Source organism: Podarcis erhardii (assembly GCF_964252035.2).
Source record: "Podarcis erhardii genome assembly, chromosome: 12".
In the NCBI taxonomy this organism is placed as follows: Eukaryota; Metazoa; Chordata; class Lepidosauria; order Squamata; family Lacertidae; genus Podarcis; species Podarcis erhardii.
Genome location: NC_138513.1, coordinates 38,433,895 through 38,447,860, shown reverse-complemented (window position 1 = coordinate 38,447,860; position 13,966 = coordinate 38,433,895). Strand labels below are relative to the sequence as shown.

The window sequence follows — 13,966 nt, the reverse complement described above, 5'->3', positions numbered from 1 at the left end:
ACTTCAGGATAGAATACATCCCGGGAGACAACAACATCATGGCGGATGCGCTATCCAGGAAACCGCAGTATCTCGAGGAAGAGGCACCAGCGGCGGCCAAACACATTTTCGCACCGAAAGCGTGGGCATGCGCCTCAGCCACGGTGGATCTGGACGCAGTACGGCGCGCGCTGCAGACGGACTCCTTCGCACGAGCCAAGATGGAGGAGGTGCGCCGCGGCACAGCGAAGGATGACGAGTTCCAGATACGCGACGGACTGCTCATCCGCAAAGGGGCCCTCTATGTGCCGGGAGATGACCTCCGCGCGAGGGTACTGCAACAGTTACACGACGCGCCCAGCGCCGGGCACTTCGGCAAAGAGAAGACTGTGGACTTAGTAGCCAGAGACTTTTGGTGGCCCAAGATGAGGGGAGAAGTCGCGGATTACGTCAATAGGTGCGACACCTGTCAAAGGGCCAAGCCAGTACACAGGCCGCCGGCGGGACTGTTGGAACCGCTACAGACCCCACTCGAACCGTGGGAGAGGGTGGCCCTGGACTTTGTCACTGATCTGCCCAGCTCGAGGGGCAAAACAGCAGTACTCGTGGTAGTAGACTTGTTCACCAAGATGGCCCACTTCATTCCTTGCGCGAAGGTGGCCACAGCGGAGCAGACCTCCAAGCTGTTCATAGACCACGTGTTCAAGGTGCACGGTCTACCACGGTCTATCCTGTCCGACCGGGGGCGCCAGTTCATCTCCAGCTTCTGGCAGAAGCTGATGGGCATCCTGAACGTCAAGGTCAGCCTAGCGTCAGCAAGACACCCGCAGACCAACGGGCAAGCGGAGAGGGTCAACGCCATCATGCAGCAGTACCTGAGATGCTACGCGAACCAACAGCCCTCGACCTGGGTGGACTACCTACCGCTGGCCGAGTTTGCCTACAACAACACGAAACACGTGTCCACGGGGGTGACACCGTTTTTCGCCAACAATGGGCGGCATCCCAGAACCTTCCTGGGTTTAGAGAAAGTGGGGGAGGGGGAGCCGCAGGGAGCAGAGGCCTTGGCAGCAGAGTTACAGGAGGTCCACGAGCAGCTCCGAAGGCAGTTAGAGCTAGCAAAACACGCGTACAAAATGCAGGCAGACAGACACAGGAGAGTTGGGGAGGACATCCAGGTGGGGGACTGGGTCTGGTTGGCAGCCCAGGCAGTGCCGGCCAGATCGTTAGCTAAGAAGAAGCTCGGACACAAGCAGATAGGCCCTTACCAAGTCGAGGCACAGATCAACCCAGTGGCCTTCCGGTTGACACTCCCGGAGGGATCCAGAATGCACCCGGTCTTTCATAGATCGGTGCTCACGCCCTACAAGGCACCTCACAGGTTTCAGGCGCCAGGGACAGCACCAGACCCGCTCAGGGAAGCGCCCACGAAGGGGGGGTCACCGAGAGGGGAGCCACTCAACGAGGCCACAGCAATTTTAGACTCGAGATGGGGGGAGGAAGGGATTGAATATCTCCTTGCCAGGGAAGACACCCCGGTCAGCGCCAACAGGTGGGTACCGGACTATGCCATGGAGGAGCAATGGCTCAAAGACGAGTTCCACGCACTTTTCCCACACAGGCCCATGCCGGCAGATTATTTCGACGAATATCTTTTCACACCCACACTCTCAGCCAGCACGTTTCAGGGGTTCTCTTCAGCTGAGGACACGACGCTAGAGACTAGCTCTCCAGAGGGATTGCTCTCGGGGTTTGGCACAGGGGGCTCCTATTGGTGGGAGGATGAACCTGACGTGGGGTGGCGCAGGGAACTGCCGAGAGGGCCATTGCACGCAGCATCACCCCAGGCGAAAGGGGAAGAGGGGGTCATGGGCGAGTTGGGGGAAGATCCCGGGTTCGAACACACCGCCCAGGAGATGGAAGCAGAGGAGATCGCCGTCGACGAGACCATTGAGGACTTCCCGGACTTATCCGGCTGGCTGCACGCCACGGGGGATGAACTGTATCCTGCACTCACCCCCACAACACTGGAGCACCCAGAACCCGCACCTGAAGAGGGGGAGGAGGAAGGGGGGCTTTGAGGGGGGATGGATGTCAGGGGCTCAGGAGCAGAGGCACAGGAGAGGGAGGAAATGGAGAGCGAGGGGGAGGAATCCGAGGGAAGCACAGGAGATGAAAGTGGTCCGAGGGATTCCATGAGCCTCTCCAGCGAATCGGAAGATTCACAGAAGGGAGCGCCGATGGCCAGGGCAAGGGGGGTGCCAAGGGGGAAACCCCAGAAGGAAGGGGCCAGCGGGGACTCCCAGAGCAGCAGTTGGAAATCAGGACCAGCTTCCCCACCAGAGCGCAGTGGGGGGGGGAGTCCCAGGCATCGGGACCAGTGTTCTCACCACCAGCGAGAGGAGATGAGTCAGGATTGACCACACCTCCATCGGAGAGCGGGGAAACGGTCAAGAGGAAAGTTACCGGCTGGGCGCGCGCGCCAAGTTCAAATGTACAGGCGAGCGGCACAGCAGGCAGCCCGGATAGGGAGCCAGGTCCTAAAGCCCGCCGGAAGGAGGGGCAAGACTCAGGGGGGTCAGCGTCAGAAGAGTCCAGAAAGGAGGAAACCCCAGGGGGCAGAAGGACCCAGAGGAGGAAAGAACAACGGAAGAGGTGGAGTAAAGCTAGAGTCTTAAACTGGTGTCTAGGAGGCGGAGACTCAGATGGAGCTTCGCCGGTCTAGCTTCTAAGACGTAGAGTTGCACGCTGCGGTTTGGAAATGGAAACTAACCTTCAATAAAGACCTTTATACGTTATTACTGGCTAGCGTTGGTCCTCTGTGAGCTGGGACCTAGAGGCAGCTCTGACAGGTACCTATTTATCTACTTGCACTTTGATGTGCTTTAGAGCTGCTAGGTTGGCAGGAGCAGGGACCGAGCAATGGGAGCTCACCTCGTCGCAGGGATTTGAACCGCCGACCTTCTGATCAGCAAGTCCTAGGCTCTGTGGTTTAGGATATATTACTTGATAGGACACAATTTGATGCACATGTCACCTAGCAAGTATGTATTTACCCATTGTCGTTTGGGAAAGCTTTGCAAGTTGTTCTATAAATGTATCTATATTTTTTTTGGAGGGGGGAGAAAGAGAAAGGGAGAATATAAGAGCAGAGGCACCCACAAGGCAAAATTCAAGCAACCCTGCTCTACTCTGCTGCCCAGATTGGATTTCCTAAATGATCAAGCAAAGGAGGGGACCCTGTCCTATTCAGCACCAAAGACAGTTGCTGCTACTTACCAAGAGGAAAAAGAAGATGCTTCCCATTCAGAGGATCTCAGGAGCCGTGGAAGCCTCTTTAGAAACGATTTGCCGCAAAAGGCTCTTCCACATTGAAACGGGATGCATTTTTACACTTCTCCAGAGTACTTCGCTCTTCTCCCAAGATGACCTTTCCTGGTCTTTTCTTCCCTGCTACCTAACCTTTCCTTCTCCAGCCTGTTTTCTTTGCTGATTCCACCTCAAGAGAGGAGAAGAGTGAGCCTACCCTTGCCCTGGGAGAATCTCTTACTAACCTGATTTGCTCTTTGGGAATCAATCCAGTCCTATAAATTCCTTAGCCAGCAGCGGTAGAAGATGGTCCTGGTGTTTTGTAGATTGTGTAGAGTTGGGGCGTGAGGGGTGAATCAGCGTTCTGACCTAACTCCTTCAGGTGTGGGGCTTCCCCCCTCCCCAGTACTGTTTTGGCTGGCAAAGCCATGCCCATTGGCAATGGCTCTGCAAGGACAATTTGGAGATGGATCTGAACTGCTGGTGAACCTTTTTGTTGGTTGCCGCTGAGATGCCGGAGTTCCAGTGGGATGATCTATCAAGTGATTTTCCTGGCCTCGCTTGTCCACCATTCTTGGCCAAAGAACGCGGAGAAAATTAGCTGAATAGTTTCTTCCTGATTCTCTCCAGGAGCGGTTTTGGGGCTTGGGGGCGGGGGGCGGACAGGATGTATAAATATGATACATCCCTCTGGGGCTTACTGGAAAATGAACACTATGCCCAAGTATTGACTTTCATCATCGTCATAATTCTAACAGTATTTATTGCCATTTCCAGCTATAATAGTGAGAATGTGCCGATTTAAAAGGAGGTTTTGCATCGCACTGTTACTACCTGCATCCTGCCGTCGGATCAGCAGCCAAAGCAGGAATGGGGAACCTGTGACCTTCCATCAACTCCAATTCCCATCAACCTCAGCCAGCAGAAGCCCATGATCAGGTATGATGAGAGTCGTAGTTCAACATCTGAAGGGCTGTTCCCAGCCCTGTTACAAAACTTGGGTGCTACCCCCCACTCTCTGCCAAGCCGCAGCAAGATTCCAGGGGGTTCCAGGGTCTGCCTTCCTTTGGAGACATGGCAGAGACTGTTGTGTGGTGAGTTCCCGTCCCCCCCAGTGGAAATAAAGACACGTGACACAATTATTAAGGTTAATGGCCTAAATAAGGCAACAACTTTATTGGTTACAGGTGATGAGTGGTATTGGCTTAGGCATTAGTCCTAACCGACTATATCTGGCTTCAGCCCGTCCGCTTGAGGTCCAGAAAGGGTTAACCACCAGTAGGGGGAGTCCTGCTGATGCACATCAACTAGGAACTCCCCCGGGGTCACTGCTTGGGGGCGTGCCTTAGGCCCTCACCTCCATAGGCTTCGGACAGGACCACGCCCCCGGAATCCTTTCTCGGAGTACCCTTCAATATGCGGGGCAGGTGATGGCGCTTCCTCCCTTCTTCCATCTACAAAACAATACCAATACCAGTTCCTAACCTCCAATACCAAGGTAGCTGTGACAAGGTAGGCGAAAACCAAGTGGCTGGTGCCAATTTGCCAAGTGGAAAAATTCCTACCAGGCCCCTCAATGGCGACCAACCAAGGTCCATCGCAAGGTCAAGGAACAAAAACCTTAAAGGGCGAGAGGGTGGGAAACAGAAGCAGCTGGAGGGGGCAAAAGAGGGAGATCCCCAGCCGTACCTGTGTTAAATAGGGCAGGCCACGCCCCCAGAGGCAGCCGATTGGCTTGCCAGGGGGTGACGCGGCCGGGGATTCCCCCAATTGTGCGGGGAGGGGCCGTGACGCCCGCAATCCCACCTCCTCTGCAGGGCGGAAGTGGCTTTGTAGCTTTAAGAAGAATGGTTTATTCACCTGTTTACACCTTCAGTCTGCATGGAGGAAGTCCAGACCTTACAACATGGTCATTTCAAGCAGGGCTTGTTCTCCAAAGCAGTGTAGCTGGAGTCCGAGGCAACTTTCCCAGCCAGCCTTTAGCCAGCCTGCCCAAGATGGATGGCAGCCTTTCTTCTTCCTTCCTCTTCCCAGAACACCTTGCTTAAAAAAAACCCTCTCTTTTCCTGTCTCCTCACTCCCAGTTACCCTGGCAACCTTCCAAACCCCCAGTTTCTGTGTTTTGTTTTGTTTCACCCCGGACCGCGGTGACGAGAGCGCCAAATCCTAACCACTAGACCACCAGGGAGCCCCCAGTCTCTGTTCACAACTCAAGGCAAGGGGGTAGGAAGGACAGTTGTCTCTTTTTAAAATAAATAAATAAATAATATTTATTAAAGTTTTAAAAGTTACAGAAAGAAAAGAAAAAGAATTAAACATAACAAAACCATACAATACAATACAAAGACAAAAATACTACATATACATAACGAAAAAAAAACAAAAACAATTAAAAGAAAAAAAAACATCCAATACTTTCAATGTTATTAACTTTCATTTACTTGTTTCAGCGACCTCCTCACACCTCCCTTTTTTTTTGTATTCCACTTCGATTAATAATCTCAGCAAATCCTTTCCATCTTCCTCAATTTTCTGTCTAATCATTTAACTTAACAAATTCTAACATTATTTTTTCCTTTAATCCATTTACAATCTATTGTACTTAATTCTTTATAGCATTTCTGCTAAAGCCATGTAACTTCATTCCAACATCTTTCTAACAAGGGAGGACAGTTCTCTTGTACAGTCATACCTCATGTTACATTTGCTTCATGTTACGTTCTTTCAGGTTACGTCCCACGGTGACCCGGAAGTACCAGAAAGGGTTACTTCCGGGTTTCGCCGCTAGCACATGCGCAGAAGTGCAAAATGACATCGCGCGCATGCACAGAAGCGGTGAATCGCAACCCGTGTGTGCCCAGATGCGCCGCTGCAGGTTGTGCACTTTTCATGTTGCGAATGGGCCTCCAGAACGGATTCTGTTCGCAACCAGAGGTACCACTGTGTTGCCAATGGCCCTAGCTTGGCCTGGCTGTTCTGCCCAAGAATTCCTCTACAGCTTGTATTTCTCCCTTCACATCTCAAGCCATCCAAATCCTACCATTTATTAATTTCTAGGGTTCAGAGCAGGTCCCCCCCCCAATCTATAACACCAACAACCAGTACCAACCCTGAGTGGGGGCATATTTAGGGCATCAGCCTGTAGAACTGGGCTCAAGAGACACATGCCATGAGCTAACTAAACAACAACAACAACAATTTATTACTTATACCCCGTCTATCTGGCCAGAATATTAAAAACACAATTAAACATCAAACATTAAAAACTTCCCTAAAAAGGGCTGCCTTCAGATGTCTTCTAAAAGTCAGATAGTAGTTTATTTCCTTGACATCTGATGGGAGGGCATTCCACAGGGTGGGCTCCACCACTGAGAATGCCCTCTGCCTGGTTCCCTGTAGCTTCACTTCTCACAGTGAGGGAACCATCAGAAGGCCCTTGGAGCTGGACCTCAGTCTCCGGGCTGAACGATGTGGGTGGAGACGCTCCTTCAGGTATCCTGGACTGAGGCCATTTAGGGCTTTAATGGTCAGCACCAACACTTTGAATTGTGCTCGGAAACATACTGGGAGCCAATGTAGGTTTTTCAGGACCGGTGTTATATGGTCTTGGCGGCCACTCGCAGTCACCAATCTAGCTGCTGCATTTTGAATTAATTGTAGTTTCCGGATCACCTTCAAAGGTAGCCCCACGTACAGCTCATTGCTATAGTCCAAGCAGGAGATAACCAGAGCATGCACCACTCTGGTGAGACATTCTGCAGGCAGGTAGGGTCTCAGCCAGCATACCAGATGGAGCGACTCACCTACTCAATAGATGAAACAAATATTACAAATATTGGCCACACTGACCTGTGCTGTCAAAACAAAACAAATTCCTTCCAGTAGCACCTTAAAGACCAACTAAGTCAGTTCTTGGTATGAGCTTTCGTGTGCATGCACACTTCTTCAGATACACACTGAATCTGTATCTGAAGAAGTGTGCATGCACACGAAAGCTCATACCAAGAACTGACTTAGTTGGTCTTTAAGGTGCTACTGGAAAGAATTTGTTTTGTTTTGACTATGGCAGACCAACACGGCTACCTATCTGTAACTGACCTGTGCTGTATTAGTGCTAGAAGATTACCGTATTTTTTGCTCTGTAAGACTCACTTTTTCCCTCCTAAAAAGTAAGGGGAAATGTGAGTGCGTCTTATGGAGCGAATGCAGGCTGCGCAGCTATCCCAGAAGCCAGAACAGCAAGAGGGATTGCTGCTTTCACTGTGCAGTGATCCCTCTTGCTGTTCTGGCTTCTGAGATTCAGAATATTTTTGTTCTTGTTTTCCTCCTCCAAAAACTAGGTGCGTCTTGTGGTCTGGTGCATCTTATAGAGCGAAAAATACGGTAAGATGGTGGGTGTGGTGACTGTAATCTGATCCTGCCATCTCTAATTCATGCATGCCAATCAGGCAACAAAAAGTCATTCAAAATACGATGATCAAATGTTGAAGTAGTGCTAAGGCCATGGGTAGGCTAACTAAGGCCCAGGGGCCGGATCTGGCCCAATCGCCTTCTAAATTCGGCCCGCGGACAGTCTGGGAATCAGTGTGTTTTTACATGAGTAGAACGTGTCCTTTTATTTAAAATGCACCTCTGGGTTATTTGTGGGGCATAGGAATTCGTTCATTTTTTTTTCTGGCCCCCCACAAGGTCTGAGGGACAGTGGACTGGCCCCCTGCTGAAAAAGTTTGCTGACCCCCGGCTAAGACCTTCCATGCCTGAGCAGCCATGGTTTTCCCCACAGAATCCTAGGATCTGTATTTGTTAAGGGTGTTGAGAGGTTCTTGTTATGTACTGAAGTTCTCACCCTGGGCCAGCAGGGGGATACTGTAGATAGTTATGCAAATAAGGGATCGAAAGTGATGTTTCGTGATTGGATACTTTTAGAAAGTTGTTACAGTAACGTTGTACTGGAGCTCTATATAAGCAGGCTGGCTGAACCCTTCAGTTCAGTTCTGTCCTGGCCTGTGAATAAACAAGAGCTGTTTGAAGAATCGCTGTGTCGTCTGATATGTTCACCCACAACTTAACAGTTCTCCCAGATCAACACCTCTCAGGAATCCAGGGAAAGAGGGATTGATTCTCATACCACTCTGTGAATTGTAGCTCTGTGGCTACAACACCTCCTAACACCTCTTGGCACCCTGAACAAACTACAGCTCCCAGGATTCTTTGGGAGAAGACTGTACTGTTTAAAGTGGTATGGTGCCATTTTTAATGTATAATGCAGACAGGTTTGGTTTCAATGAGATTTATGCAGCCCAGCTGAGTGTAGGGCTGCAGCCATGGTTCACGACATGCCTTTTGCTTTACTGGGATGTGTTTGTTTTATTTTGTTCTGGGCGTCTGTAAGATATAGCATGTGGGAAAGCCATTTCGGATCCTTTTGAGAAACCCAATAGCTGGGCTTCTATACACTCCAGACAGTTAGATTTATGAGCTTAAGGAGCATAAAGAAGAATATGAAAAAATGCAGGAATGTAGCATGCTGTAAAATTCTTTATAGGCATCCGCTAGAGATGGTTTGCAGAGTTCGCTCATGGCTTCTCCATCAAGACTTTCTGTGTTTATTTGTACTACTAATATCAAATTCACTCAGACAGGTTTCAATTTAAAGCAGGCTGTGTTCCGGCGTTGTGACTCATGTCTACAGCCTCTTGCCCCTGAGTGGACTAAAAGAAAGGACTGGGTCAGAAAGTGTTCCCATCAATTATTTTGGTTAATTTTAAACAAACCAGTGCCCCCATTTTCATTTCATTCAACCATGCATTACAAGAGGGACTAGAGGGACGCGGGTGGTGCTGTGGTCTAAGCCACTGAGCCTCTTGGGCTTGCCAATCAGAAGGTCAGCGGTTTGAATCCCCGCGACAAAGTGTGCTCCCATTGCTCGGTCCCAGCTCCTGCCGACCTAGCAATTCGAAAGCATGCCAGTGCAAATAGATAAATAGGTACCGCTGTGGCGAGAAGGTAAACACCATTTCTGTGTGCTCTGGCACTCGTTACGGTGCCCTGTTGCACCAGAAACAGTTTAGTCATGCTGGCCACATGACCTGGAAAGCTGTCTGTGGACAAACGTTGGCTCCCTCAGCCTGAAAGCAAGATGAGCGCCGCAACCCCATAGTTGCCTTTGACTGGACTTAACAGTCCAGGGGTCCTTTACCTTTTAACTTTGCCTTTTGCAAGAGGGACAGTGAGGTGATATTTAGGAATACACAACAACACAAAGTTTTTAGATATGCTGTAAGCTGCCCAGAGTGGCTGGGAAAACCCAGCCAGATGGGTGGGGTATGTATGTATGTACAGTGTGTGTGTGTGTGTGTGTGTGTGTGTGTGTATAAAGGTTTACAATGTCCCCATGGTATGGCATAGGGCAGGGATTCCTTCAGCAGCGGCCAGGGAGACTGATATGGGAGTCGTAGTCCAGCCAAAGTTTCAAGAATAAAAGCTGAGAAGGATTAGAAGAAACTTAATCAGCATCTTAAAAAAAGTTTGGGTTTTTTAAACAATGTTAAGCTGATTTACCATTCTGGAGAAACTTGACATTTTTTCTTTGGAGATACATTTTTTCTTTACGTTAAAAGTTTACCTAGTCCCTTTTTTATCAGCTGCTGGTATCCAAGGCAGTGAAAACAAATATTAAAACAGCAGACATCCAAAACAGGTAAAAAATTAGAGAAGCAAACCCTCCTGTTTCATTGAATGTACCCATTGGATTTTTAATAATACTCAGCTAATACTAAGGTGTGTGGGTTCACAATAGGTGTGCTGCATTATATAGCTTTTTCATATATTTTGTGTGATTCTGAAACTGAAACTTCAGTGGTTTTTTGGAAATAAATAACACACCATTAAAAAGGGAGAAAAGCAATGACAAACCTAGACAGCATCTTAAAAAGCAGAGACATCACCTTGCCAACAAAGGTCCGTATAGTTAAAGCTATGGTTTTCCCAGTAGTGATGTATGGAAGTGAGAGCTGGACCATAAAGAAGGCTGATTGCCGAAGAATTGATGCTTTTGAATTATGGTGCTGGAGGAGACGCTTGAGAGTCCCAGGGACTGCAAGAAGATCAAACGCATCCATTCTGAAGGAAATCAGCCCTGAGTGCTCACTGGAAGGCAGTGGAAGACAGAAGTGCCTGACGTGCTCTGGTCCATGGGGTCACGAAGAGTCGGATACGACTAAACGACTAAACAACAAAGGACAATACAGTAGTACCTTGGTTTAAGAACAGCTTAGTTTATGAATAACTTGTATTAAGAACACTGTGAACCCAGAAGTAGGTGTTTTGGTTTGTGAACTTTGCCTTGGAAGCAGAACATGTTTCACTTCCTGTTGAGTGTGTTCCATTTGTAAACTGAGTCTCCCGCTGCTATGGGAAACCACGCCTTGGTTTAAGAACGCTTTGGTTTAAGAATGGGCTTCCAGAATGGATTAAGCTCATAAACCAAGGTACCACTGTAACTTGCCAATGCAACCCTATAGCTGTTTATTCAGAAGAAAGCTCCATTGAGTTCAATGGAACATACTCCAAAATACGTAAATTGCATATTTTATATGAAACAGCAATGTGGGCTTCATATTCATAGTATGTTGTTTTGGAGGAACTGCTTTTATTCAAATACAGTGTGTTTATTTCAGACAAAAAAAAAAAAAAAAAGCTGGACTAAGAAGAATCAGTTGCATGAAACATTTATTACCACAATTTTGTAATTTTACACCTTGTGAAAAAACAGAACAGTTCTATTAGCCGTGACATTGTGTCAGTGGCAACCCAGAGCTCACTTTCAAATGTCTGAGGTATCGTTTGTCTCCTGGACAAGGTGCACATCTTGGTAATGAAATGATATCAAGTTTTAGTCTTTTTTAAAAAAATGTCCTCAGTTACAAAAAGCACTTCCATAGTCAACGAAGACCTTACTTTAACCCCTACAGAGCTGTGCTATTAATTGATTATAGCAGGAAAAAACAACAAAACATCCTAAGAAAACCAGAAGTTCTGGTGGACTAAATATGTCAAAATAAATCTGTTGTGTATTTAAGGTGCCACAAGACACCCTGCTCTTATCAGACGCAAGCACAAAACTTTCTCTCTGCGCCACAAAATTTAAGACCTGTTTCATTTGATCTTGGGTTTATTCCACCTCTTTAGTGGATAACTAGACCCATTGTTCATGGCTGGCACTCTCCACATTAGGATGATTTGATGCATAAAGCTTCGCATTCTTCTCGAGTTTCAAATCTGTTGGCGTTTCCTCCACAGCCACCATACCAGAACTGGGTGCAGATGTGCAGCTTTTTCTCAAAATACCACTTCAGAACGTAATCGTCACACTCGCCGTTGTCCATATCCACTATGCAAGCGTCTGAGGGGGGAACAGAAGGGTTCATCGTTACCAATGTGAAAATGATACATGTTCCTTTTACAAATAGATCGTAGAATCATAGAAATGTAAAGTTGGAAGAGACCCCAAACCCCCTGCAATGCAGGAATCTCTGTCAGTTTGCATTTCTTGGTATAGAAAGTATTGACAATAAAAATAATAAATAATAATACAGTGGTACCTCGGGTTACATACGCTTCAGGTTACATATGCTTCAGGTTACAGACTCTGCTAACCCAGAAAAAGTGCTTCAGGTTAAGAACTTTGCTTCAGGATGAGAACAGAAATCGTGCTCTGGCGGTGTGGCGGCAGCAGGAGGCCCCATTAGCTAAAGTGGTGCTTCAGGTTAAGAACAGTTTCAGGTTAATAACGGACCTCCGGAACGAATTAAGTACTTAACCCAAGGTACCACTGTAAACTTTTATTTGTATCCTGCCCTCCCCAGGCTCAGAGCGGCTAACATCAAATATAAACATTGATATAAAATCAAACAATAATTAAATCACCTCTTAAAAACAAGTCAGGATAAAATTAAAATCTGAATTAGATGGCTTTCCGCAGGATTTGGGATGGGAACAGTAAATGCTCATCAGGCCCAACTGTGTATGCTGATCTTATATGGGCCTGTAAGAATGCTGGGAGACCTCTTTCTTACTAGTTTTTATACAAAAAGGGAAGGGGAGTCAGGCTGAGCCCTGACCAAAGGCCTGGTGTGTAGAGATCTTTTCTGTTCTGCTTAGCTCAAGAGGGTTCTGGAAGTTTCTGGAAACTTCTCTGTGTGAAAGAAGCTTTGTGAATCGTGCTTTGAAATGGAACTGTTATGTACTGAAGTTTTCACCCTGGGCCAGCAGGGGGATACTGTAGATAGTTTTCACTCAGGTCCACATATGCAAATAAGGGATTGAAAGTGACGTTCAGTGATTGGATAGTTACAGAAAATGGTTACTGTTGCATTGTAGTGGAGCTCTATACAGTGGTACCTCGGGTTAAGGACTTAATTCGTTCTGGAGGTCTGTTCTTAACCTGAAACTGTTCTTAACCTGAAGTACCACTTTAGCGAATGGGGCCTCCTGCTGCCGCTGCACCGCTGCTGCATGATTTCTGTTCTCATCCTGAAGCAAAGTTCTTAACTCAAGGTAATATTTCTGGGTTAGCAGAGTCTGTAACCTGAAGTGTATGTAACCTGAAGCGTATGTAACCCGAGGTACCACTGTATAAGCAGGCTGGCTGAACCCTTCAATTCAGTTCTGTTCTGGCCTGTGAAAAACAAGAGCTGTTTGAAGAATCGCTATGTCGTCTGATATGTTCACCCACAACTTAACAGGAACCTTAGCCAGTGATGTTGTTTTAAGAGAAAGAAGATGTCTTCTGCTCAGTTGGTCCTAGTCAACAATCCTGCCACTATATTTTGAACCAACTGAAGTTTCTGAGTAGTCTTCAAAGGCAGAACCATGTACATCCCATTACAGTGGTCTAAATGAGACAGTACTGGACCATGAATCACTATAGTACTTACTTTGCCAAACCTTTATTAGGCATTACAGAATAAATATAATCTCTGTCAAGGAAGGGCTCTGCCCCTTAGGGGCCTATGAGCACTATGGAGGATATGTGTTCTAAAACATAAACACACCATAACAAAAGGCTTTAAAGTATGAGATTTATCATATAAAAGAGCTTTTGCGTGTTCCAAAAAGTTTTCACAAAGGAATCAGCCTTAACAAGTCAAACTTCTTGCCATACTTTTTCTGCAATGTTCGAAGAGGGAGTTCACTCCGGCTTTGACATTGGCAATAACCTCAAGACTCCTCTCCAATTCTATCAATATCTCCTGGCCCTTAAAGCCAGAAGGAAGCTGTTAAATAGGAGTAGTAGAGGCCAGAACGTGATTTAGTGATTTCATCCTGTCCCCAGCCTATGACCTGCTTCATATCTTTTCTAATCAGTTCACATCTTCAATTACCAACATCAAAATCAGAGTCCTGAGATCAGAAGAGGAGCCCCTACTGGTGGTCCTGCAGAAGGAACAAGAACTTATATTTTAAAGAAATAAAAACAACTCAGATGTACAATACCTTTTTGATGCAAATTGGAAACCACTTAAGTAAAAGAACTTGCTGTCGAGCTGTTTCCCCCATAGACTTCAATGCATAGCTGTCAACTTACAGATTTGAAAATAAGGGACCAGCAGCCTCGAAAATAAGGGATCGGCAGCCAAAATAAGGGATTTTAGTCCACCAGCAGCCAAACGAAGCC

General features: G+C 47.3%; 1 protein-coding gene and 1 long non-coding RNA gene across 5 annotated transcripts in view; one reads left to right on the top strand and one right to left on the bottom strand.

The window, feature by feature from the left end:
* LOC309325802 overlaps positions 1-13,966 on the top strand; it is a 48,858-nt gene that overhangs the window by 14,240 nt on the left and 20,652 nt on the right. For 2 of the 3 annotated variants that reach the window (XR_014150021.1, XR_014150022.1), the window contains exon 2: positions 4,066-4,227. This is a non-coding gene — a long non-coding RNA (uncharacterized lncRNA). Of the gene's footprint in view, positions 1-4,065; positions 4,228-5,105; positions 5,489-13,966 lie in introns of those variants that run through there. The other variant, XR_014150023.1, reaches the window with a different exon arrangement.
* The window catches only part of LOC309352995 (collagen alpha-4(VI) chain-like), a 120,185-nt gene continuing 117,221 nt past the window's right edge, over positions 11,003-13,966 (bottom strand). For both annotated transcript variants that reach the window (XM_081881822.1, XM_081881823.1), the window contains one exon: positions 11,003-11,692. In XM_081881822.1, coding sequence (XP_081737948.1) covers positions 11,520-11,692 — 173 coding nt within the window. In that variant the 3' untranslated portion in view covers positions 11,003-11,519. The remainder of the gene's footprint in view (positions 11,693-13,966) is intronic.